The sequence below is a fragment of the Uranotaenia lowii genome, chromosome 3 (genome assembly GCF_029784155.1).
Source record: "Uranotaenia lowii strain MFRU-FL chromosome 3, ASM2978415v1, whole genome shotgun sequence".
NCBI classification, from domain to species: domain Eukaryota; kingdom Metazoa; phylum Arthropoda; class Insecta; order Diptera; family Culicidae; genus Uranotaenia; species Uranotaenia lowii.
Window position 1 is genome coordinate 96,729,548 of NC_073693.1, and position 26,049 is coordinate 96,755,596.

At 32.2% G+C, this 26,049-nt stretch overlaps 1 protein-coding gene across 1 annotated transcript in view; it reads right to left on the reverse strand.

Moving 5' to 3' along the window:
* LOC129757613 (sodium channel protein 60E-like) overlaps positions 1-26,049 on the reverse strand; it is a 909,603-nt gene that overhangs the window by 530,878 nt on the left and 352,676 nt on the right. The window contains exon 3 of the mRNA XM_055754888.1: positions 8,656-8,867. Coding sequence (XP_055610863.1) covers positions 8,656-8,867 — 212 coding nt within the window. The remainder of the gene's footprint in view (positions 1-8,655; positions 8,868-26,049) is intronic.

Genomic DNA, 26,049 nt, shown 5'->3' on the forward strand with positions numbered 1-26,049 from the left:
AATATGGACTATCTTTATTTCGAACTGGATCTGAATCAACTTGAAGAAATATTTTTCATATAATCTGGACTATTTGGCTTTTATTTTATCACATATAAATTTTGTTTGTTTAAAATTCTACGCAGGTAACAATAAAAAACTTATTCTTAAACCTCAGTTCAAAATGGTTTCAGGTTTTATCCACAACTTTTTACTTTATATCGTAAACTTATCAGGTTTAAACAAAGAAAACCTTTAACAAGCGTTGATCATAAAATTTTATTCGGTACGCAGTGGGTACTTGCGGAATCAAGTGCTAAAATACTGAAGTATTTTTTTGTATCGTCCTCCCCGCTTTTGCATGCCGTATTTTGGTTTCGCCTTCCTGTGTGACGTGCGTCAGAAAAATTTCTTATCACATAATAAGCAAAGGGAAACAAATTCCTATGGAAAGCGAAAGAGGGTGGCTGGCATTTGCATGCCATTACCACCCCCAATCCTGTTTCACTTCTGCCAATGTGTACTGAATGAAAGTACCTACAAAATAAAAAAAAATGTTGAGTGGGGGTACGAGTGAGGGTAAAATATCATAAATCATCGTTCTTGTACACTTGATTGTTATTCTTGTTGTAAGTGTTTGCCGCAAACAGCATTGCTGAGTGTAGGTTTTGATTTAACCCTTTGAGTGCTTCTTGTTTTTATTTAATTTAAAATTATCAGTTATTCCTCAAAATTTCCTACATATTGTTCAAAGTGAAAACCCCAACCGTTGATAATCCCCGGATAGTCAAAGGGATAAAACAACATTTTCTGATTTGCAGTTATTTTGCATAAATTTCAATCTCTCCGGGGAGCTATCATTCTTTCCGATGATTTATTGACCATTTCATTCATTCATCCATTAAGCTCGAGTGACACCTTCCGGGAAGTGCCTGGTTCCGAAACCACTCGGAAAAGGACAAACGTGCTTCTCAAGTTAATTAAAGAAAATTGTAATTGACAAATGGTGGTTTGTTTGAACGAAAGCCGGGAGTCATTTTCTATGAAAAGTGAGCCAACGCCCGGGGTTGGAAAATAAAATATCATCCCTCAATCATCATTAACATTCATTAAAAATTATGGCCATATCGGCAGATTGAATGAAAAATTCAATCGCTTCTGATGAAATTAACCTTTTCCCATTACTGTTTACCTTCTTTTTTTACCCTGTTTTTTTTTGTCATCCTGTTTCCATATCGGCAAATATTCACGACCCATCACCCGAAAGTGTAAATTGTTGGCAGCTGTTGTGTCCCAAACAAACTCTTTCGACGTTTCATTCCTTTCTCCATCCAATCCACTTCACTCGATTACACTAATTAAATGTATTGCCGTATAGTTGAGCGATCATATTGCAGCAGTAGGGAGCAGTCATCGTCGTTGGGGTTCGGTAGCATGTTTTGCAGCCCGACATACATATTTGTTGCCAGAAAAAAAAATTTTGTTTCTCCTCCCCATGATAACGAAAATATTTACCAGCAGATTCAGCGTTATTTGTTTCATTGTCAGAAAAAGTTGTTGTTGGGATAAATCGTTACAGATTTCGACGATTCCATGTCTCGCGTAAAAAACAAAAAACAGTGATACGATAAACTGAATATTTATAAATAAATTGGGTTTTCGGAACATGGAGAGATGAATTTTTCACTTTCATGATAAAGTTGTTGCGAAAATATTTGTAACATTGAAGAAATTGCCCCTTTCTCAAACTTAATAGATCGAAATTCTTTGAAAAGAAATAATATTTTGACATTTTTTAATAATGAACCAGTTGTCTTCGTAAAATTATCTTGTTTTTTAGTGAAAAATTGCGTGTTTCTTAATATTTTAAATATTTCACGCTATTTCAGATTTTTAAGTTGTTAACAGGTGTTCAAATTGGGTGAAACCGTTTCTAAAATAGGTTGTATTCATAGGCCCAAACATCAGTTAAGATATAATAAAATTTTAATTTTTGTGCAACTCGTGCGCCTTCTATAAAGTATAGTATGAATCTAAGCTAACCAGATTAAAAATTTCGGGAAGTAGGACATTTTGCTCAAAATACTATGAAAAAATAAGACGTTTTTCTATCTAAAGTAGGAATAAAAGTAGTAGACGATTTTTTCTAGCAATTCTTCATTTTTCAACAAATAGGATTGGAACTCTGAACATGAAATTTGCCTGTTGTTGTATTGCAGTAAGATAATCGCTCTCACCGCGTTAATAAGGAGTTTTCCGCATTCTTTGGTCCACTGGGTATTGATGAAGGAAAAAATTCTCCCTACATTGGCGTTGGGAAACGAAATTGCGAAGGAATATTCAGCAATCGTCAGCAGCTCGGAGTGATGATCGGGTAATTCATTTGATTGGAAAAATAATTTCCATATGTTTCATGAGTAAGTAAGTTCCTAAAATCAACTACTTGCTGCGCAATGAACGAATTTAGGCGACAAAATTGGTCATACAGTTAGACATCGTTGATTTCAATACCTTTGTTCGCTTAAATTTTCACACAGTTCTCAAGCTCCTCGAATTTTGAACTATGTGGTTCCAGCAAAGACAGCCAATCGAAGGGCTTAAAATCACTCGATGAGCCAAACCACTTGCGAATATAATCCAAAGAAGACTTGTAGACTTGGCATAACTCCTCTATCACTTTTTCTGTTTCCAATGGTTATTAATTTCTTCCAGAAGGGCCTTAACTTTCATTAGCAGAAACCGATCGTGAAGAAGATTTTTCTAAAGACGCCAATAAGGATTAGGATAAGGAGATAATGGTCCAAACCGTAAAAAAGTAGGACATTTTAGGTTCAAAGTAAGGGTCGAAAAAGTAGGACATGTCCTACCAAAGTAGGACGTCTTGTAAGCTTAAGTATGAACTACCTTTTTTACAAATCATGGCTATTTTTGATTGCTTTTCTGTTTCCTGACCTTAAAAATTACTCTAAATTTTTAATTTGGTCGAAATTATGACAAATTTAGCCGACTGTCCTCCTTCGGAACAACATATTCGACATTAACAAAAACAGAGTAGGGGAACTAGGTACAAAATGGCCAGAGCGGGCAAGATGTGCCACCATCAGTATTTCACTAATCAAAGATTTTTCAATATTTCTGAAAATGCCATGTTCTATTCACATTTTTATGCGTTTATAAACATTTGTGGCCCTTTTATTTTTTTTTATTTCACGTAAATTGGTCAAAAAACGAAAACCGATTTTTTTAGGAGTTTTTCTTGCAAAAATACAAGTGTTAAAACCAGGCAAACACTTTCGGGGGCGCTAATATAAAAAAAATACACGTAATAAACGTTTAATGGCGCGTTTGGGTATAGGGGAACTGGGGGTATAATGCCCCACAGCAATATCTAGCTAGATATACACTTTTTTAAAGAATTCTGTACGTTATTCCCTTCTAATCCACAGTAGAAACCTTTTGTACAAAAAATTAGCATCAAATATGCGATAAATCCCTGCAAAAATCCAAACATGTTTTTCAAGCCATATTCCTTGCAATTTGTGCCATGAATTTCGTAAGGAATCACGGCATCTCTCATCAAAAAAATTACCTGACATCTGTTACAATAATGAACATTGGTCTTGAAAAGCATCACAAAACGAAAAATTTCCTTATTAAATTATTTTTTCTGTTATTTTGAACTATTTTTAATAAACATGTCTAGGTAGGGCAAAACTGCGCCATGTCCGTTAATCTCTCAGCATGTTTCATATTTGTTTAAATGTATATGCAGTTTTTTCATAACAATTTTAAAGATATTTATATGTTGTATTGGAAAACATTACTTGAATATAAACGAATATATTTAAAATTCCTAAATTTAATATAGATTTAATTGACTATTCACAAGAATTTCAGTATAACTGGCAGCACTGCGCGTAGCAATACATTTTTCCATCTGTGAAGTATAAAAGAAGTTTTTATACCTGTCAAACACTTTCGGAGGCACTTGAATCAATAAACACTTATTTAACGTTAAACGGCGCGATTGGGTACACACATATGCGCATTATGCCCCTACTGAATCTGAAATCCAATTTTCAACCTACTCTTTAAACTTCATTAAATTTGTGGTTATTTTTGACCTTCCAGTTATTCTAACTATCAGATTGAGACAAAAAATAAACCAAACTTCCAAACACAATCGAAAATTAAAGTTAATCTTTTCAAATGTTCTCTAAAACACGGCTTTTTTTCTTAACGTTTTCTTAACATTATGCCCCCTGTTCCCCTACACATATGCGCACTTTGCCCCAAACGAAATGGAAATCATACTTTTGAAAGCCTTTCATAATTTAAATATGACGACTTATATTATTGGTTTAGGTGTTCCAGTTTATATATTTATGGTGAAGAGCAGTCCCCTTTTCAAAACTTTTGTCGAATTTACTTGATGGCATTCTTCATTTATAAGTTATAAAAGATAATTCTTAACGTTGGCGTTTTACCCCCAGTAGCAGTTTAGTCAATTCGTAAATATGTCTCCAAAAAGTTGAAAATATGCTGATTCGACAATTATGATTTGAGTGAACTTATTTACGATAAATGGGCGGTCCATCAATTGAAACTTTACCCGATCTCTCCCTTCCACTCTTTGACCGGTTCGTGAAAAAAAATCTCACCTATAGAGCTATAGCGTAGTTCATATCAACTGACGATTTAGCATCGTGGTTAGATAACAGACTGCGAACTCGGAGGACTGGAGTTCAAATCTCGGTCGGGGATTTTTTTTTTGTTTTACTCGACTTACTTGGAATCATTTATTTCGCTTTTCGTGAGGATATCGAATCGTTGGAATCTTGTTATTGTAGATATATCTCCACTATTGTAGATTTATGCTATTTTGGTTATTTTAATACAATCTTTTCATCTGGTATAATTATTTGAATAATTTTGTTGTTCCTGCGATATACCTTCTAACATGTTTGCTGGAGAATTCAAACGTTTAGCTGTTGATTGTCAAAAAATTTAATTAATTCAGGAATATTATTATAAGTTTAAAACAAGCAAATACTGATTTTAGTAACGCATCTAGCATCACTGGTTCACTGGTGAGGCCGCCAGCAAATCAAAATTTGAGGTTATGGCTTGGGCCAATTCTTCGCAAATACATGGTTCGGCAATTGAACTGCTACAAAACTTTAGGAGTTATTATTACGAAGTATACAAAATCGAGTTAGAAGACACCTTGTCACCATGTTAACTTTATGTCTAAGATGTCAGAGGATATTTTTGTTAATTTTGTAATCAAGTGTTTTTTATTGTAAAAATAGACCTCGAACCTTAGCGTAGTGCTATGAGTGCCTAATTCCAGGCTGTGAAACGGTAGAAAGACATATTTCGTGAGTTGGTCAATGAGTTTGTTTATGTTATGTTTATGTTATGTTTATGTTATGTTTATGTTATGTTTATGTTATGTTTATGTTATGTTTATGTTATGTTTATGTTATGTTTATGTTATGTTTATGTTATGTTTATGTTATGTTTATGTTATGTTTATGTTATGTTTATGTTATGTTTATGTTATGTTTATGTTATGTTTATGTTATGTTTATGTTATGTTTATGTTATGTTTATGTTATGTTTATGTTATGTTTATGTTATGTTTATGTTATGTTTATGTTATGTTTATGTTATGTTTATGTTATGTTTATGTTATGTTTATGTTATGTTTATGTTATGTTTATGTTATGTTTATGTTATGTTTATGTTATGTTTATGTTATGTTTATGTTATGTTTATGTTATGTTTATGTTATGTTTATGTTATGTTTATGTTATGTTAATGTTATGTTTATGTTATGTTTATGTTATGTTTATGTTATGTTTATGTTATGTTTATGTTATGTTTATGTTATGTTTATGTTATGTTTATGTTATGTTTATGTTATGTTTATGTTATGTTTATGTTATGTTTATGTTATGTTTATGTTATGTTTATGTTATTTTTATGTTATGTTTATGTTATGTTTATGTTATGTTTATGTTATGTTTATGTTATGTTTATGTTATGTTTATGTTATGTTTATGTTATGTTTATGTTATGTTTATGTTATAATTATATTATGTTTATTTGTCAGCTAGGCGAACGAATAAGAAAAAATATTTTTTTATCACTTTCCTTATTGATATATTCGGATTGCGCATGTTGAAATCTCACACGTTCCTTCATTTTCACTTTTTTTTTTTTTTTTCAAATTTTAATGCTTACTGTTAGATCCCCAAGGTCTCCTTAGACAATTTACGATGAGATTTTGTTCGAATTGCTAGCTATTTTTGGGTCTACCATTGGGACTTCATTTTATTTTATTTTATTTTATTTTATTTTATTTTATTTATTACTTTACTGGATTTTTTTTCCATGCTGTCTATAAAAAATTGCGAATGAGCTTCTGTATTGAACGCTTTCTCAAGGACAGATTATCACCAACATTTTTTCACGTTTTCACCATATTACGGGGTACCGTCATTTAAAATTTCCTAAATTTCCATCCATGCAAATAATTTACAAAACAAAGTGATGCATTATATTACACTTTTTATTTCAAACAAGTACAATTCTTTTTAATTGATTTATTTAAAATGCCAAAGCTCAGGTGAAGAATTTGTTCCAAAGCATTTCGGTATTGGAATCACATTTTGGACAATTAAAATAATTTAACGCTTCATGTTGTCTTTTTAGCCTTAAGTGGTTCCAAATGTAAATTTCAAGAATTATTTTGAGATTTAAATCTTTCTAACACTTTTTCAGCCAAGAGGACACTTCGAAGTTTCGAAATATTGCCTGTTAAAAGGTTGAGCTCAATGAAAAAGGAACATTTTGTCCATCACATATATTTTTGACAATTTGGCATGTGGAAACTGTCCTCAATTCAATAAAGGATTCAGATTTAGATTGAATGTTGTAAAGTTCAGTGAAAGCATTTAAAAATTTACTTCCATTATTTTTGAAAAAATTAATTTCAAAAATTATAAATTTTCTGACATGAAATTAAGACATTCAGTTAATTTTTCAATTTTGTTGAAGACTAATAAATTTTTATCTTTTACCTTAAACAATATTTTAGATTCGTCGAAATACCTGCATTTTTGTGAAACTGGGGAAAAATTTAAAAAGTGAATGTCTTTTATTTTTATTCTCAGCTGTCAAGATTCCTGGCGGTCTTTGGGTTAGTTGATGATGAAAATGAAAATAAACCTGAATTTTATTACCTCTTGCAATTTTTAATACTGAATACTGAATTTAGAAAAAAAGTAGCTTAAATGAATGCATTTATTTGCATAAAAAAATTAAAAAATACATTTTTTTAAATAAATTTTTAGCAACATTTTTCCGTAAGAAAATCTTATATAGAATTAGCACAGTAAGAATGGATACAATTAGGTATCTGCTGATAATTTCTTGTATTTTCTTTCTTTGAAACGACTCATACCTCGAGGCTTTGAGGAGCCACTCTTGTTTTGTATGTTTACAGTTAGCCGCAGCCTGTGGCTTAGAGGATAGCACTTAAGTCTCCTAAGCCAACGGTAATGAGATCGAATCCCGGTCACGGCATAATACACTCTCTGTGGATTGATAGTTTTAGCATTTGTAAGATGCTAGCTATCATATCCTTGGAAGATGAATACTAAGAGTTATGTAAAAGGAATCTCTTCGAGGAAACATCAAGTTTCATTGCGAGTTATGTATGAGTTTGTGATCGTTTTTTAACAATTGTTTGCGTACGTTTACATCACTTTATTACTTTTTTCACTTTTTGAAGAAAACAGGAAATGGATAAGGAAATACGAAAATGAAAAGAATTAAACTGCTGATAATGTAAACAAGATTTTCAATAAGCTTTGAAAATTTTAAATTAGATTTATTTTTGAAAAATAAAATACGAAAGGACAGTTATGGTTTTCCAAATACTGAACCAAAAATCATATTTCAAAAATTGTAAGGGAAAAAACTCTATTATTGAGATTAAAGAGTATCTAAAGATTTTTGTATTTAAAAAAAAAATAAATGGACAAGAAACTTCAGTTTGTTACTTAATTTTATCGGCCTTATCGGTGAAAAGTGATGTCCTTTTAAGTAAGACTACAATGTTTATTCAAAAATCCAGGATGCTGTATTGAAAATTAATTAGACAAATTAAAATATACATGATTTTAAAAAACAAGATATTTTCAAAAAAAAACTGAAAAACTGATGAAAGTTTTGTACAAAATTAATATTTATAAATGGTGTATTGAAATATGAAAAAGTTGACTTCGGTTGAAACAAAGTTTGAAGTTTCAAATAAAAAATTAAATTTTGTGGAATATGGAAAAAAAACATTATCCCAAAATATCTTATAATTCACCTTTATGGAAATTTAGTTCAGTTTTTTTAGTTAAGTCGTTATAGTTTTGAAAGGGTTGATATCATTCTGATTCACCTAGCAAGGTTAATTTTTTTTTCTTTTGCAAGATTTTCAGATTATACCTTTTATCTTTTCAAATTATCTTCGTTCTCCTTTTAACTTGAAAGATCAACAAAGTCAAACGATTTTTTAAAGAGACGTACAACTTCTTTGTTCTACGACTCAAGATCATAAACCCAATCAACAAAATTCCGCTGAACCACAGAACAGAACTTCCAAAAGCAACTCACCTCCTCGTAGATGAAGTTGTCGATTTCCTCCAGCGGCCGCCCGTACATGTCGTCCGGAAATGGTTCGAACTTCCGGGGCAGCACGGCCCCATCCTCGACCTGCACCTTGGAGCGCGGATGGAAGCCATACTCCCGGACCAGCTGGATGTGCCGCGATTCGTGCTTATCCTGGGACTTTTCCGTGTACGCAACGACCTGATGCTTTGCTGAACCTGCCGGTGGAAAATGGAGAAGAAAAGGGGGAAAAGGAAAAATGTTGTTGATTAAATTTTTCAGTAAAGAAAGAAGCTGCCGGCATTTAACGAACCGGTACAGATAAAAATCGGGCGATTATCAGGCGTTTTAATTACTACACAAAGGCTTGTTGTCTTCCCTGTCTGTTGATACATATCGAAGGGGTTGTTTGTTTTTAACATTCGAAGGAAAAAAGCGCGAAGCATTCCGAGACAAATGAATTTAACATGAAAGGCTAAATTTATTGAGATCGGTAAAGGAAGGAGGAATCAACATTGTTTAAAAGTACAAGATTGAAACATATGACTTGTTTCCATTTATTTAGGTTTTAATAAGCATTTCCTGATTGTTACAGACAACACTTGTCAAGAAGAAGTTTTCCATTTCTCGGTTTGAGAGAACGGCTTTAAGTTTTACATTTCTTGTCATACTTATTTAAGTATGGAGTGTGGTTTTTTTTTCGTAAATTTTTTTTGTATAAAAGTGATAATTTGAACAATTATTTTCCTAGCATAAGAAATCGAACTTCCCATGTTTTCACTCCAAATTCCCCATTATTCACGCAATAACAATGAATGATTTTTCAATGATTTCGATTTCCGTACTAATGAAACATTCTCAATGAAAAACAGAGTTCTCAACCAGTTAGTCTAAAGCCCATTCAAGCCACAACCTTTCGCCCTATTTCGCACAAACCGTAAAAGGTAGATCGTTGAACCACAAAAACAACCCTCATTTTTCTTGATAAAGCAACTAGACACCTACACCACACACATTGAGAGGAAAATCCAAAAATCGGCTTTCCCGAATTATTCACCCGTGTAGGTAAAGCGTGGTACAAAAGGAAGCCCCACCGAAATTCGCATCACTATCTAGTTGGGTTTGGATTGGGGTTGTTTTTTTCTCCTGAGCATAAAACCAATCATCAGGAAGAAGGAAATTTCAACCCTCCGTACGAAAACAAAACCACCTCAGATAGCTATACTTCATTCCATCTCAATTTCAGCTTAGGGTTTCCCGGGAAATTTGGCTGCTCTTCTCAGATTGAGTCTGAGTCGGTGTGTTTTGGAAGCGGTTTTCTGAGTGAATGTACTAACTGGTTTGGTTCTTCTGGGAAGTTTCCCTTTTATTCGGTGTCCTCCTACCAGAACAAGTTCTAATCGGCTTAGGCGCAGCATCTTGGGGTACGCACAATCGTGATGTCTATTTTGCTTTGCAGTGATTCATCAAACTGATTCTTCCGTTTTACAGTACCGAAAGAGTATGATTGTGGTTTCACAATCATCGAAAATTGTGGTTTGATGAAGCGAAAAGGGAAAGTAACGTTTTTTGGTTTCAACGACTTTCGGTAATCTGTGAGGAAAGCGATAAAGTTTTCTACGCCATTTAACAAACTATCGACGTGGTCAGACGAAAAAGAATACCCAACACTTATTAATTCAATCAACTTGAAATAAGATAAGAATTTAAAACCTCAATTCATACTTCAAAAAGGCTTCTTCTAAAATCTTCAATGGTTAAAGATTTTTCTGCTCACTTCTGCTTACCAGTCTCCTGTCATTTATCAGCCTCCCTAAAGGTCAGAACTGACTGAAAACCGATCAAATATATCTGTCAAGCGTTTATTTTTCGTTTATTTATTTTGTTGTTCTCTAAAGTTTCCCCAAAAGATAACAATCGATTCACATCCGTCATCGTTGACCTTAGAGAAAAGCCCCCCCGTCCCTTATCAAAATTTCATTCTATGGAGAAGATGGAAAAGTGTGGGTAGTTTCCGTTTTTGGCACTCATGATGGCGAGTTGTTTCCGGTTTGATGAATTGATTGGATTTTCACTTCCCCTTGTTTCGATGACGCAAATCAAACTGGTGGCGATAATATTTTTTTGGCTTCGGATTTTTCCCTCAGGGGGAATCGACCTCGAAAAATAATCCCCTGTCTCAGAATGGGTGCTGGGGTAAATTGTTTGTTCTGAAGATTTGAAGAAATGGATTCTTATGTCGGAAGTTGATATGAGGTCGCTTTTTTGTTTGTCTTATAAAGTCAAACCAGAATTTTTCATTATTCAAACAATCGTAAAAGAACATTAGCTAATTGCTTCAACTTATATTTAAAATTTGTTTTACGAGATGTCGACTGTATATTTGTTATGTGTAATTATTTCGCAAAATCAGTCTAATTATGATTAACAAACTAAATTTATTTCTTAACCTAAACCTGGTTTAGAAGTAAATTTCGTTTATTGGACTGATTTGTCAAAAACAATTTCTTATATTTGAAATTACTTGTTTTCTTTCATTTTTTTTACGAAAAACTAAACAAAAACAAATCGGTTAATTTCGCTTTGAAACATATACCTAGGTATGTTCAAACAATCAAAAGCCGCTTCCAACAAGCCATTGACTTCAATGTATGGCGACCGTCAAAATCTCCTTCGTGTTATATTTATCAACTGTTTATCAACACTAAACGAGGAATATTTAAGGGGGGGGGGGGGGGGGGGGTAGGGTCTAACGGGTATAAAAAAAAACACCATTTTCACGATTTTTTTCTAGAGCTATCGTTCAAACAAATGTATTCAAATTTTTTGCATTATACAAAGCATTGTTAAAATATCATTTAGTAATTTTTTCGTAGAAAAATATTGAAAAATGAGCCGGTGACGGAGAACTTTCGAGGATGCCTTTTAGAAAACATGATTTGCGGTGGACAGTGTATCTCAGCACAGAATCATCTGAAGTCAAAAAATCCGAGCAAAATATTTTTAATAGATGTTTTTCTGGACCCCAACGTTTTTGTTTAACTTAAAAAAAATTTATGAAATTTTTGTGGCTGTTTGAAGTAAAAACTACGATTTTTCACGAAAAAATCCGCCATTTTTCACCTGTAAAATCTCCCCAAAGTAAAAAAAAAACAAAAAACAAAAACGTTGGGGTCTGGTATTTTATATGTAGAAAATATGTTCCAAATTTGAAAAGAATCGGATAAGTAGTTTTCAAATGACGATGTCCACGGACTTTAAAAATGTGCTTTCGAGAAAAACGCGTTTGAAGTTTCTGCTCTTGCTTTCTTGCAGTATTAGATAGGAGGAGATAAAGGCCTATAATTTCTACAGTTTTGCTTCAATTGACTTGAAAATTTGACACAACATTCTTGAAATGTTTTACAATAAAAAAATAAAAAAATAAAAAAATCGATTTTTTGAAAGTGTTAGACCCTACCCCCCTCTTAATCATCGAATATTAAAAAGCTTCCATAGGAACACATTCATGAAGTGAAAAATATGACCAGTGCAAAGTTTGATTGGGAAAAACGTGTGAATGCTTTCAAACGCATCTTATATGAGAATATTTTGAATTTATTTAAATAAAAAAACAGCATCCTTAGTAAAAATACATGATCAATACATTACCGCTTCCTTCACTATAACAAATGTTACAGAGATAAAAAAAAATTGAGGAAAAAAAATTAAATAAGATTAAATGAACTTCAAAAACTGGACTTAACCTAAAACTAATCAAAATGACAAAAACATAAAAAAATGAACATCTGCAAAATAAAATTGAAGTTTTAGTTATTTGTGTAATTTGAGTAATTTTTGGAATTTTTATAATTTTTGTAACTTATGTTATTTTTAAAAATTTTGTAATTTTTGAATTTTTGTAATTTTTGATTTTTTGTAATTTTTGTAATTTTTGTAATTTTTGTAATTTTAGTATTTTTTGTATTTTTTTATAATATTTTAATTTATGATATCTTTGAAATTTTTGTAATTTTTTAAATTAAGGTAAATTTTGTAATATTTGTAATTTTTTTAATTTTGTAATTTTTGTAATTTTTGTAATTTTTGTAATTTTTGTAATTTTTGTAATTTTTGTAATTTTTGTAATTTTTGTAATTTTTGTAATTTTTGTAATTTTTGTAATTATTGTAATTTATGTAATTTTTGTAATTTTTGTAATTTTTGTAATTTTTGAAATTTTTGTAATTTTTGTAATTTTTGTAATTTTTGTAATTTTTGTAATTTATGTAATTTTTGTAATTTTTGTCATTTTTGTAATTTTTGTAATTTTTGTAATTTAAGTAATTTTTGTAATTTTTGTTATTTTTGTATTTTTTTAAATTTTTGTTATTTTTGTAATTGAGTAATTTTTGAAATTTTTGTAATTTTTGTAATTTTTGTAATTTTTAAAATTTTTGTGATTTTTGTAATTTTTGTAATTTTTGTAAGTTTTGTTATTTTTGTCATTTTTGTTATTTTTGTAGTTTTTGTAATTTTTGTAATTTTTGTAATTTTTGTCATTTTTGCAATTTTTGTAATTTTTGTCAGTTTTGTAATTTTTGTTATTTTGTAATTTTTGTAATTTTTGTAATTTTTGTAATTTTTGTAATTTTTGTAATTTTTGTAATTTTTGTAATTTTTGTAATTTTTGTAATTTTTGTAATTTTTGTAATTTATGTAATTTTGTAATTTTTGTAATTTTTGTAAATTTTGTAATTTTTGTCATTTTTGTATTTGTTGTTATTTTTGTAACTTGTGTAAATTTTGTAATTTTTGAAAATTTTTGTAATTTTTGTAATTTTTGTATTTTTTGTAATTTATGTAATTTTTGTAATTTATGTAATTTTTGTAATTTTCGTAATTTTTGTAATTTTTGTAATTTTTGTAATTTCTGTAATTTTTGTAATTTTTGTAATTTTTGTAATTTTTGTAATTTTTGTAATTTTTGTAATTTTTGTCATTTTTGTAATTTTTGTCATTTTTGTAATTTTTGTAGGATGTGTAATTTTTGTAATTTTTGTAATTTTTGTAATTTTTGTAATTTTTGTAATTTTTGTAATTTTTGTAATTTTTGTAATTTTTGTAATTTTTGTAATTTTTGTAATTTTTTTTAATTTTTGTAATTTTTGTAATTTTTGTAATTTTTGTAATTTTTGTAATTTTTGTAATTTTTGTAATTTTTGTAATTTTTGTAATTTTTGTATTTTTTTTAATTTTTGTAATTTTTGTCTTTTTTGTCATTTTTGTCATTTTTGTCATTTTTGTCATTTTTGTCATTTTTGTAATTTTTGTAGTTTTTGTAATTTTTGTCATTTTTGTTATTTTTTTAGTTTTTTAATTTTGTGATATAATTCATTTTTATTATTTTTGTCTTTTATCATTTTTGACATTTTTGTCATTTTTGTCATTTTTGTCATTTTTGTCATTTTTGTCATTTTTGTCATTTTTGTCATTTTTGTCATTTTTGTCATTTTTGTCATTTTTGTCATTTTTGTCATTTTTGTCATTTTTGTCATTTTTGTCATTTTTGTCATTTTTGTCATTTTTGTCATTTTTGTCATTATTGTCATTTTTGTCATTTATGTTATTTCTGTTATTTTTGTCATTTTTGTCATTTTTGTCATTTTTGTCATTTTTGTCATTTTTGTCATTTTTGTCATTTTTGTCATTTTTGTCATTTTTGTCATTTTTGTCATTTTTGTCATTTTTGTCATTTTTGTCATTTTTGTCATTTTTGTCATTTTTGTCATTTTTGTCATTTTTGTCATTTTTGTCATTTTTGTCATTTTTGTCATTTTTGTCATTTTTGTCATTTTTGTCATTTTTGTCATTTTTGTCATTTTTGTCATTTTTGTCATTTTTGTCATTTTTGTCATTTTTGTCATTTTTGTCATTTTTGTCATTTTTGTCATTTTTGTCATTTTTGTCATTTTTGTCATTTTTGTCATTTTTGTCATTTTTGTCATTTTTGTCATTTTTGTCATTTTTGTCATTTTTGTCATTTTTGTCATTTTTGTCATTTTTGTCATTTTTGTCATTTTTGTCATTTTTGTCATTTTTGTCATTTTTGTCATTTTTGTCATTTTTGTCATTTTTGTCATTTTTGTCATTTTTGTCATTTTTGTCATTTTTGTCATTTTTGTCATTTTTGTCATTTTTGTCATTTTTGTCATTTTTGTCATTTTTGTCATTTTTGTCATTTTTGTCATTTTTGTCATTTTTGTCATTTTTGTCATTTTTGTCATTTTTGTCATTTTTGTCATTTTTGTCATTTTTGTCATTTTTGTCATTTTTGTCATTTTTGTCATTTTTGTCATTTTTGTCATTTTTGTCATTTTTGTCATTTTTGTCATTTTTGTCATTTTTGTCATTTTTGTCATTTTTGTCATTTTTATCATTTTTGTCTTTAATGTCATTTTTGTCATTTTTTTTTTTGTCGTTTTTGTCATTTTAGTCATTTGTGTCATTTTTGTCATTTTTTTCATTTTTTTCATTTTTTTCATTTTTGTCATTTTTGTCATTTTTGTCATTTTTGTCATTTTTGTCATTTTTTTGTAGCTTTTTGTTATTCACAGCTTCCTATTTTGACATGAAAGATTCACAAATCCAAAAAAGGTAATTTTTTGCTTATTGAATTTTGAATAAAATCAAACCTTGAAATTTCAAGCGTTTCAAATAATTTGGGATAAATTTCTCTTAGATAATCTCGATTTCTATTTTTTTTTCTTTATTTGGGTGTTTTTAGGGCAAATATATCGAAAGTTGAGGTCTTCAAGGCCCCCTGAATTAAGCAACAAAATTTATATGGTTGTATTTTCATATTAGATGATGATATTTTTCCCTATATCCTTTACATCCTCATGATCCTAATTTCGTCTGAATTGTGTTTGTATAAAGGAGCTATACAAGGACAAAAAGTTGTTCCAAAAGACTAAGACCGTGGGAATGAATTGGAAGTGTTTGCCACTTTCAGCAAGATAACTTTATCTGATTCGAATAACAAGAATGATATGAAAACGAGACAAGCTTCGAAACCAGTAATTTATCTCCCTGAAATAAATTTCCGATATCCAAAGTCAGTGTTAGCTCGTGTGACAACCGCAAAGACAAACCTCCTCAACAAACAAATATGTATTGGCTAAGCCTTCGGACGACACGTTTAGATAGCCCTTGGATTTGACGTCTTACTTCATCACAAATCATCCATAGGAATCGTCTTGGACCAGATATTCTTCCTTCATTTCTCTTCTTTATTTTTTTCGCTGTTGTCGTGTCGCCGTCGCCTATCAGTTAATATTTTCTTCTCACGCAACAAACACAAAAACACAAATCAAGACTCTTCGAGGAAGCCTCGATTGATGATTTATTCACTGCCGATAAGCAGTGATTCTATTTTGGCACACTTGCGACTGTTATCTTGGCGATGATGATGGCCACACTACTACTCAATGACTGATTGACTGACTTGTGGATTGTCATTGTTCTGTTCGGTTAGATTCGGTTGAATAACTCGACTTCAGTCACTTATTCGAGTGGTGGTTACGATGGATAATCTTGTGATATTAATGTCTGGTTTGTTTTTTTCTCCTTGTTTTCTGAACTGGTGTTATCCGAATGAAATAATCCGAAACTGATTGTGTCATTTCCGATAAGTTTAGGAATTTATTCCCGAACAGGCTTTTATGGCTAAAGTATACCTGATTGTGCTAATATGAATTGAAAGTAAAATTTGGTATCGTTTAGCCCGAATAATGGTACTTCAATGCCCAAATTTGGGTTTCAATTTAAATTTACGGATACCATAACCATACCGAGTGTAGGTTTGACTGAAACTTTAATGAAACCTCATTTTGCCACCATTTGTTGGTCTCGATTCGCATGCATCTGTGCAAGAGAGACACTCACTCTCAGCGAGCTAAACGTACATTGCGATTTATTCAAGTTCGTTAGCAAAAAGAGTAGCTCCCTCCCCGAGCTTTAGCCGCCGAAACACGAATTATCGACGAGAGTCTTGACTGGGATCAAGTGTAGACGCCGGCTCCTGATCGTCAACAGTGGAGGTCTTTTACCACGGCCCTATCGACCCTATCGATTCGACACGGGACCATTAAGTAAGTAAGTAAAGTTCCAATAAATGTCTTGCATCAGCTAGAAATAATTAAAATTCCAATAAATACACAATTAACAAGGAAATTTATTTCTTGAACAATCCTACTTACGATCATAACACAAACTCGAAAAAATAATAAATTTACTGTCAAGATTTCAAAATGAAACAGAATCAAAATTTCAGATCAAAATTTCAAAAAAACTAATTATAGAACTATAATATTTGATGAATATGTTTGAAAGTTAAAACAAATATTAAAAATAAAAAAGTAGTTTTTTAACATAAAAAAGTAATAAAAACGCTTACCGTTTTTAAACCTGCTATATCCGATAGCTTTTACTATTTAGTGAGGTCAGACGGATGGAAGTAAAACGCTTCTATTAGCTTCAGGCTTCAAAGTACAACTGTCTTTATTAGTGTATTTCGTAGTGAGAGGAGTGTAATTCAAGTGGTACAATTGGGGTTCTTATAATAATTTCAATTCTCTCTCACATCTTCCCCTTTAAGATTGTATGATAAAAAAAAAATATAGCTTATATACTAGTTTCCTTATTATCTAGTTGATGCTTTTTTAAATAATAATTCGAGGTTCAAGTTGTCATGCTTTTTTCCGGTTGTTCTGTTTGACCGCCTAAGTGTTAGGGGTTCTACATCTGCTACATCGCTTTCAATTTTGTTTCTTGATGTAGTAATACTTTCATCTGTTTCATTTTTATCGCCATGCTTAGCAAAAGAAGCATCATTTGCATTTTTGAGGATAAAAGGGTTATTACAAATTTTTTTTAATTGGTTTACATGAGCTTTTTTGGTTGATCCTTCGAACTGTATGAGATACGTCATTTTTGAGTTTCTTTTAATGATTTCGGCTTCAATGCTGAATGTTTTCCCATTAATTTTGTGCGTATAAATCACTTTTTCATTAGTTTTGAACTGTTTTTTAGTATCATCATGCTTAACCTTTTCGTTCAACAATTTAAACTTTTTAGGATTTAGTCCTGATAGAATTGTTCGAGGGAGAAATGCAAAAATTTTGTTATTTGGAATTATTTGATCTTCTGTAGTTGGAGTTTGATGATGTTCGTGCAGAAAACTTCGAATTCTATTGTCTATCTGAAAAGAGGAAATATTTTCGGTTTCAGTCATTAATTTATCTAGAACTTGTTTCGTTGTTTGAACAGCTCTTTCTGCGAGTCCGTTACTCGCTGGGTGGTAAGGAGGAGAAGTTATATGATAAACGTTTCGAGCTTTACAAAAGTTTTTAAATTGTTGACTGTTAAATGGCGGCCCATTGTCGCTAACGATGATATTTGCAAAACCAAAAGTTGAAAATATATCGTCGAGTGCTTGCGCGACGTGTTCTGCGGTAGTTACTGACATTCTTTTAATTTCGATCCACCGCGAAAAAGCATCTATTAAAATTAAAAAGTTTCTGTTATATTTGTGGAAAAAGTCAATATGAACTCTTTCGAATGGTTTTTTTGTTTCTGGCCAGTTTCCGTAGATTTTAGAACTTCTATCGATATTGAGAATTTGGCACTTAGAACAGTTGGAAACATAATTTTCGATATCCGATCCCATTCCTTCCCAATAAAGATATAGGCGAGAAAGCTGTTTCATTTTTAAGGATCCGCGATGGTTTGCATGCAAAAGTTGAAGAGCGGGTGGTTTCAGAGTTGTCGGAATAATTATGCGTTCGCCAAAAAGGAGACAACCTGCTTCTAAATCCAGCTCATGCCTTTTTCCAAAGTAGTTTTTTAGTAATTTACCTGTTACATGACTGGGCCACCCGTTTAGAGTGTACTGTTTAACCAAAGAAAGTAAAGGATCTTGGGATGTCTTTTCGCTTATTAGATTTGTATTAATTTTTGAAGTATTTTCACTTATTAAGTAGTTAATGTTGTTCATTGAACTACGCATGTTCTCATCCAAATCTTTTTCGCTCAACTCTTGATCTAATGGGAGCCTTGACAGACAGTCAGCGACAAAATTTTCTGATCCTAGTTTATAAATTATGTTATAATCAAAAATGGATAATCTGATAAAATATCTTTGTAACCTATTCGCGATTACCATTGGTCCTCCTTTCTTGTTGCAGAAAACGCCGATAAGTGGTTTATGATCCGTAAAAATAGAGACTTTTTGACCTAGTAAATATTTATAGAATTTTTCCATAGAAAAAACTATAGCCAGAGCTTCCCTATGCAAAATTGGATAACTTTTTTCCGCTTTTGTAAGCCTACGCGATGTAAAGAAAACCGGAAATTCTTTGCCATCTATAAGATGACTCAAAACTCCCGAAATTCCTTCATCACTGGCATCGCACGTCACGATTATAGGTTTTGATGGATCGAAATGGGTAAGTATTTTGGCACTGCAAATAGCTTCTTTACTTTTCTCGAATGCTTTTTGGCAATTGGTGTCCCAATTCCAAATTTTGTCTTTGCATAGCAAATTATGCAGAGGAGCTAAAACAACATTGAGTTTTGGAATGAATTTCATATAGAACGTTATCATTCCGAGAAACGCCTTTAGCTGTTTTTGGCAAGTTGGCACTGGCACGGCCCTAATTGCCCTCACTTTCTCCGGATTTGGCGACACACCTGCCTCCGATAAGATGTGACCTAAATATCTCACTTTAGGAACGAACCACTGACATTTCTCGGCATTGACTTTAACGTTATATCGAACAAGCCTTTCTAGAACGATTTCGATCTTCTTCAAAAGCTCCACATCGGACTCTGCCCAAATCAAAATATCATCAATGTAGCTTTATGCATTGGAAACTCCGGTTAATATTTTATCTATCGCGGATTGAAAAAGGCTAGCTGCAGGTTTCACACCGAAAGGTAATCGCTTGTAGGTGTAAACTCCCATATGGGTGTTGATAGCTAAAAGCTTTTTTGTGCGCTCTGAGACTATTAATTGCTGGTAAGCTCCTCTCAAATCAATCACGGCGAAAGATTTAGCTTTGCTTTTATTGGTAATGAGATCTTCTATGGTTGGTAAGGGGTAATGATGTGTTTTGATATAAGGATTGATTGTCTTTGAACCATCCATACATATTCGTATGTCGGATTTGTCAGGTTTAACCACTACTACTATGGGCGACGCCCAATCTGTGTACTCTGTTTTCTCTAGTATTCCCTTACTTACTAAAGCTTTCAAATGGTTCTCAACCTTCTCCCTATGCTTGTATGCGACTGTATACGGTTTGTGTACTATAGGCACCGCGTTCTCGCTCATTTGAATATCCACCACAATATCTTTGATGGGCTGAGAAAGATCGTCATCGAAAGCTCTAGAATACTTTTTTTTAAGTTTACCAACTGTGCTCTTGATCCAAAATTCTTTAGAGTTTAAGTGTTCAACTTTGTTGAGAGAGAAAACGTTCCGCCAGTGTGGCCAAATTACGTTTAACCAATCTCTACCTAAAAGAGTAGTGAATGGTTTTGAAGAATCTATAATTACAAGAGGTAATTGAAAAGTTTTATTCCTAATTTTCGCAGCAACTTGAATTTTTCCTAAAACCGAAACTTTTCCGCCTGATATAACATAAAAATTTTTAGTTAACTTACTCATTCTACAGTTTTTGAACTTTTCTTTGAATGTTTGTAAAGAGCAAATTGATGCACATGCACCCGTATCACACTCCATCAACAGATTTTGGTTGTTTACATTTAATTCTACAAATACTGGGGTTGTATCGCTTTTCGACTCACCTATCAAAACATTGTTGATCAAATTGTCATCAACCTCTACATTCGCATCATCTGCCGACATTTCTTCAGACGACTCCTCGTCCTCTAAATTTGATCGAAGCTCTTCCATAGCAGCAGTCAACTGATTTATCCTCTCTTGGAAAAACCGCTTTCTGCCCCCTCGCCCCTTGGGAGGTTTGTTGTTCCTTGGTTTTTTCGCCTTCGGGAATGGACACGAGTAAGAAATGTGCCCCTTTCCGTAGCAATTGTAGCACACCAATTGGCTTGTGTTGCCCTCTCCGTCTCGTTCACGGTACCTGCTGACGTCGCCTTGTGAGTTACCAGCTCTCAACTTACTCGGTCGTAAAAAGCTTCCTGTTCGGGTCACGAAAGCTCGGCTTGGCCCCATGTAGTTGACGTTGTCTACCTCAGCTCGGGCCATTTTCCGCGCCTCCGCAGCCGCCACCTCGATCGTTTTCGCTTTCTCCAACAGTTGGGAAAGATCCAATTCCACACTGCTCTCTTTGATCATGGCTTCGCGCGTTCTGTCGTTTCTAATTCCCGCCACAAATACCGTTTGCACCAAGGTTGCCTCGGTCTCCGTACTCACACCGCAGTGTTCAATAATGTTCTGTAGCTCGATCGCATAGTCATCAAGCGATTCCCCTTCTTCTTGCTTACGTGTTATCACTTTGTAACGTTCCGCGAACACGTTTTTCTTAACTTCGTGCAATTGCTTGAATTTAGCCACTATCTCACCGTATGTTTTCATAACTATTTTTGCCGGTTTGAAACTGCCGATTATTCGATCGGCGGTTTCCTGGCCGACGCTGGTTATGAATTCCAGAGCCTTTTCGTCCTCAGGTGTTCTGTTCAGAGCAAAATATATCTCAACGGTTTGTAGATAGGAGTTAACATTAAGGCCTGGAACAAACACCGGGAATTTTCCCTTCACTCGATTCTCTGCCACCACCGATGGCTTGACATCGCTACGACCGTCATTTTCCGAGTTATTTGGCATTTTAATATTCGCGTTTCTAACCGTTCAAATCCTCGTCGCCAGTATGCTATATCCGATAGCTTTTACTATTTAGTGAGGTCAGACGGATGGAAGTAAAACGCTTCTATTAGCTTCAGGCTTCAAAGTACAACTGTCTTTATTAGTGTATTTCGTAGTGAGAGGAGTGTAATTCAAGTGGTACAATTGGGGTTCTTATAATAATTTCAATTCTCTCTCACAAAACCATTTTTGTAAAATTTGATAGACAACTTTAAGAAACAGCAATTTTGGCTGCAATGTTTAAATTTCTGTTTCTGGAAAAACATCAATAATCGATTCAAAATGATGTTCCACATTCTGAATAAGAAATTTACTTGAAAATAAATTTTATTCAGTCTCGTTTGCAAATTTTAAATTCCAATTTTTGAACCAAAAAAAACCAAAAATAAGAGAAAAATATCAATTGAGTAAACATTGCGCATTCAAATTCAGCTCTTAAGTTGCTTCGAATCATTTTCGAACTTTTTTTTAGATGAATTGAAAAATTATGATAAATTATGAATAAAAAAAGATATGAAATAATAGAAATATGTGAAACGTATATACATTTTCCAAATTAGGAGTAATAGTCTCAAACTTTCAAGCTTTGAATATTCTGTCGCCGTCAATTGAAACATTGGAAACTAGAAAGGACAAAAGGTACAAATAATGTTTTAGATTTAGGTATAGACTTCCGAGAAAAATGAATTTTCAGAACATAAACATTCAAAATTGAAAAACAAAAACAAACATATTTTGAAAAAAAAATCAAGAAATCTAAAAAGCTCAACTACGAAATTCAGTAAAAACGCTGATTATGGAAAAACCATATCAATACAAATTGATAGCCAACTGAAAAGAACAGAGTTTTTGATTGATTTCAAAAACGTTGGCGTAATAAATTCGAATCTTTTGCCAGACCTGTCTATTGCCTCTTGTTTTGGTGGTATGGAGTTTATAAGTTTAAAATGAATAAGATTGGAGTGAAATCAATCATTAATAACTAATGAACCAACAAAGCATTTTTTTTTTAATTTGAGAAGATATCATTACAAGTATTTCTGACAATTCTGACAATTTTAATGAATTCAACAAATTTGTTGAAGACTGCAAAACGATTTAGTTTTCGCTTCAACTTCTATAACAATTCATTCAATTTCCCATAATTTACACAATGGTGAAAAATAAACAAAAAAAATTTTTAACTTGAATCGAAGATGTCAAAATTATTTGCGATCTTGGGGAAAGTTGATCAGTGATTTAAAAACATTATTTTCTAAATTTTGGTTTTGCTTTCCAGTATTGTCAAAAATTTCTAAAATGATTAAGTTTTTTTTAGAATTATTCCTAAAACAAAAGCGAATAGAAAAAAAACTAATTGCATACTTGGATTAAGGGTACCCAAATTAATCAAGATTAGCTCTCAAATTATTTGCACCTCGGATAAATGTGGATTTTGTGGCCTTCTTTAGTTTTAAAATCTCTTTCGAATGTGGAGTTGAGTATTCAGAAGAACAAAAAACACATTATAAAATTAAGATTGAAATTGGGTTTTTTGAAGAATATTTCATATAAGCAAAAAATTGTTAAGACAAAAACGATTTTTTTTCGAATCAAAGTGACTTGTAATAAAGCAATAGATACTAAGTTTAAGGTGTTTTTTTGCTTAGCCTGTCGACTCGTGAGTACACTTCAAATTTTTTTTTTGCTGGAAACAAGCAAAATTTTGCTGGTTTCCAGCAAAATTTCTAGCAATTTCCACTTTCCAGCAATTTAAATTGCTGTAAAAAAACAGCAAACGTTAATGCTGGTTTCATGCAATTCAAATTGCTGGAAAATCAGCAATCAAATTGCTGGAAGCCAGCAATTTCTTTCAAAACAACCGGCTGTATTTAGTACTAAATTTATATTTCAAATCTTAATTGAATATTTATTACGGCCTGTGCATATAATGAGCAATGAAAAAGAATTTGTTCCTTTCATTTTAAAATTGTGTTTGCATTTATTTCCGACTTATTTTTTAATTTTCCAACACCGGCTATGGAGTGGCAGCTTTATGCCAAAGTGTTGATCATTCGCCACCTGAGAAAAGAATTCTGATTAGTATCTTTTATGAAATCTGTTCAATAAAAACTCACGCTTGACTTATGTCTGGTTGCTAAAATATAGAGGAAAATAAAAATAATTATATTAATCCAACAAAAATTCGTAAAATAGAGTCTCACCTTGCTTCAGCGTACGAAAACAAACAAACTCCAATGTGACATTTCGATTGCTGATTTTCCAGCAAACTAGATCAATTGCTAGAAAGTCCATCAATTTGAAAACCGATTGCTGATTTTTCAGCAAAAATGACAAGAACACTACCGATTGCTGAAAAATCCAGCAATTCGATAACCGATTGCTGGTTTTCAGCAAACATTTGGATTGCTGAACGTTTCCAGCAATTTATTTTCTGGAAACCGAGTCAAAAATTTACTGTGTGGAACACATGACCACCAGCTTATTGATGTGTTGAATAAATATAAAATGGAAAAAAATAACTTTTAATGGCCGAACTTGTTTATTTTCACTTCCTAAAAAAATCCATTCTAAAGACGAGTTTGGGGTTTTCAGTTATCAAGATTTGAGTTTCAATACTAAAAGAGGTTTGAAAAATTGCAATTTGAAGGTCCAACTTGTGAACATGTATAGTATCGTAAAATGAAATGTTTTTGGCCTAGAATGATAAAAGTCTAAACTCCGCCGGAGGCGAACCAATATTTAGACGTGTTCAATAACACTTATTTTTAAAAACCTTTTAGGGTCAAGTAGTTTGTTTAGAAATGGTAGTGAGACTCCGTCATTTGTAGAAGCCCCGAGTGAGACGTGCTTACGTTCATTGATTTGCTCAATTTCTCACAACTCACTGACACCGTTCTTATGTTTGAGAGAGATCCAGAGAGCCGAACTGGAAGGAAAACAAACGGCAAAGACACTAATCAAGTTCTAATCCAACCAGTAAACCTCGCGAATTTCTCCCGATCCAAAACCCCAATGGCTGGGTTAAAAAAGTTGTTCCCCCACGGTGGGAAAAGTGCTAAGAGCAAAGTGTAATAATTTTTTTGTGGATAGTTAATATAGTCCACTAGCAGTGTTAAATCCAATTCTGAACTGAAAATATAACTTTTAAAAAATCTTCATGGTTGAGGGGGGGGGGGGGGGTTGTAAATCCCTCAACCACCTCCTTCCCCCCAATCAAACGGCTTTGGTTGTCGATGTTATTCGCCGAATTCTCCCAAAATTATTTTTTTAAACATCCATCATAAAATGTCGTTCCGTGTGCAATGTGCACTTATGATACCTAATTTGCCATGTCTGAGAAATCAACATTAAAAAGGGCGAGCATTATGCTGGTAATGACTGAATAATTTTTTTTTTTTGTCAGGTTAATTTATATTCGAATATGATTTTTTATTCAAAACATTGAATGCACTGAAATTTTGATAGTTATTTAAGATTTCAACGTTCCAGATACATTAGTTCTGTATCAAGAATTTCAACTTTTGTATCATCTTCGAATGGAAATTTAATTAGCAATGATAAGTAGAGAAAGAACGGATTAAATCTCTTTGGTACCTTACGAAGTTAAATCAACTATCTAATAAAGTTGTGCAAATTTTAAAAGAGTTTTAAGCATTTAAAAAAACGATCAAAAATACATACATTGAAACTTGATGTTTCCTTGAAGATATTCCTTTTACTTAACTCTAAGCGTACAAACTTCGAGGAAATAATGGTAGCATCTTACAAATACCGTGTATGCCGTGACCGGGATTCGATCTCATGACCGTTGGCTTAGAAGATTTAATGGCTATCCTCTACGCTATGAGCTAGGGGGGTACGACTCTGCAAGGATAGTTCTATCTGTTTTCACATTTCAAAAACAGAAAGCCAATCTATCTCTTGACAAGGGCCACCCCCTGGTCGCCAATTAAACTCCTGGTGAACATATGTTGGTGCGCCATTTTCACCAACGCCAGGCCTCTGGTGACGAAATCCCGAAAGTCCTGCCCATAAATTAAGCATTTGTCAACTTGAGCCGTAGATTTCAGGGCAGTGCAGTTACCATTATTCGGTAGCACCTGCCTGTCATTTTCTGCTGCAGAACCTGCGGAATGAATGTATGTATGTAAAAAAAAAAGTAGAATCAAAAAGAAAGCCCCCTCGTGACGAACGCTTTCTGCGGCCATGTGACAATGTGGCATGGAAGCAGTCAGGCAAGGTCACACCATCGCGCGCAGTCCGAATGAAGTCCGGGAAAAACGCCCTGCGGGAATCAAACCTGACATAAATCCTCATTTATTATGACGAGCCATGTCACGGCGAGTCATTTTTGTTCTGCCAGTGTTTCTGCAAAAGGAAGTGGTAGAATGAGGGAGACACACCTGGGGTTGAACGAATTTTTAAACATTTGTTCCATTTTTTTTTTTTCTCACTGCGCACTTCCACAATGCTGTGATGGGAATCAGTTAGTGGGCAGCTAACCTCCC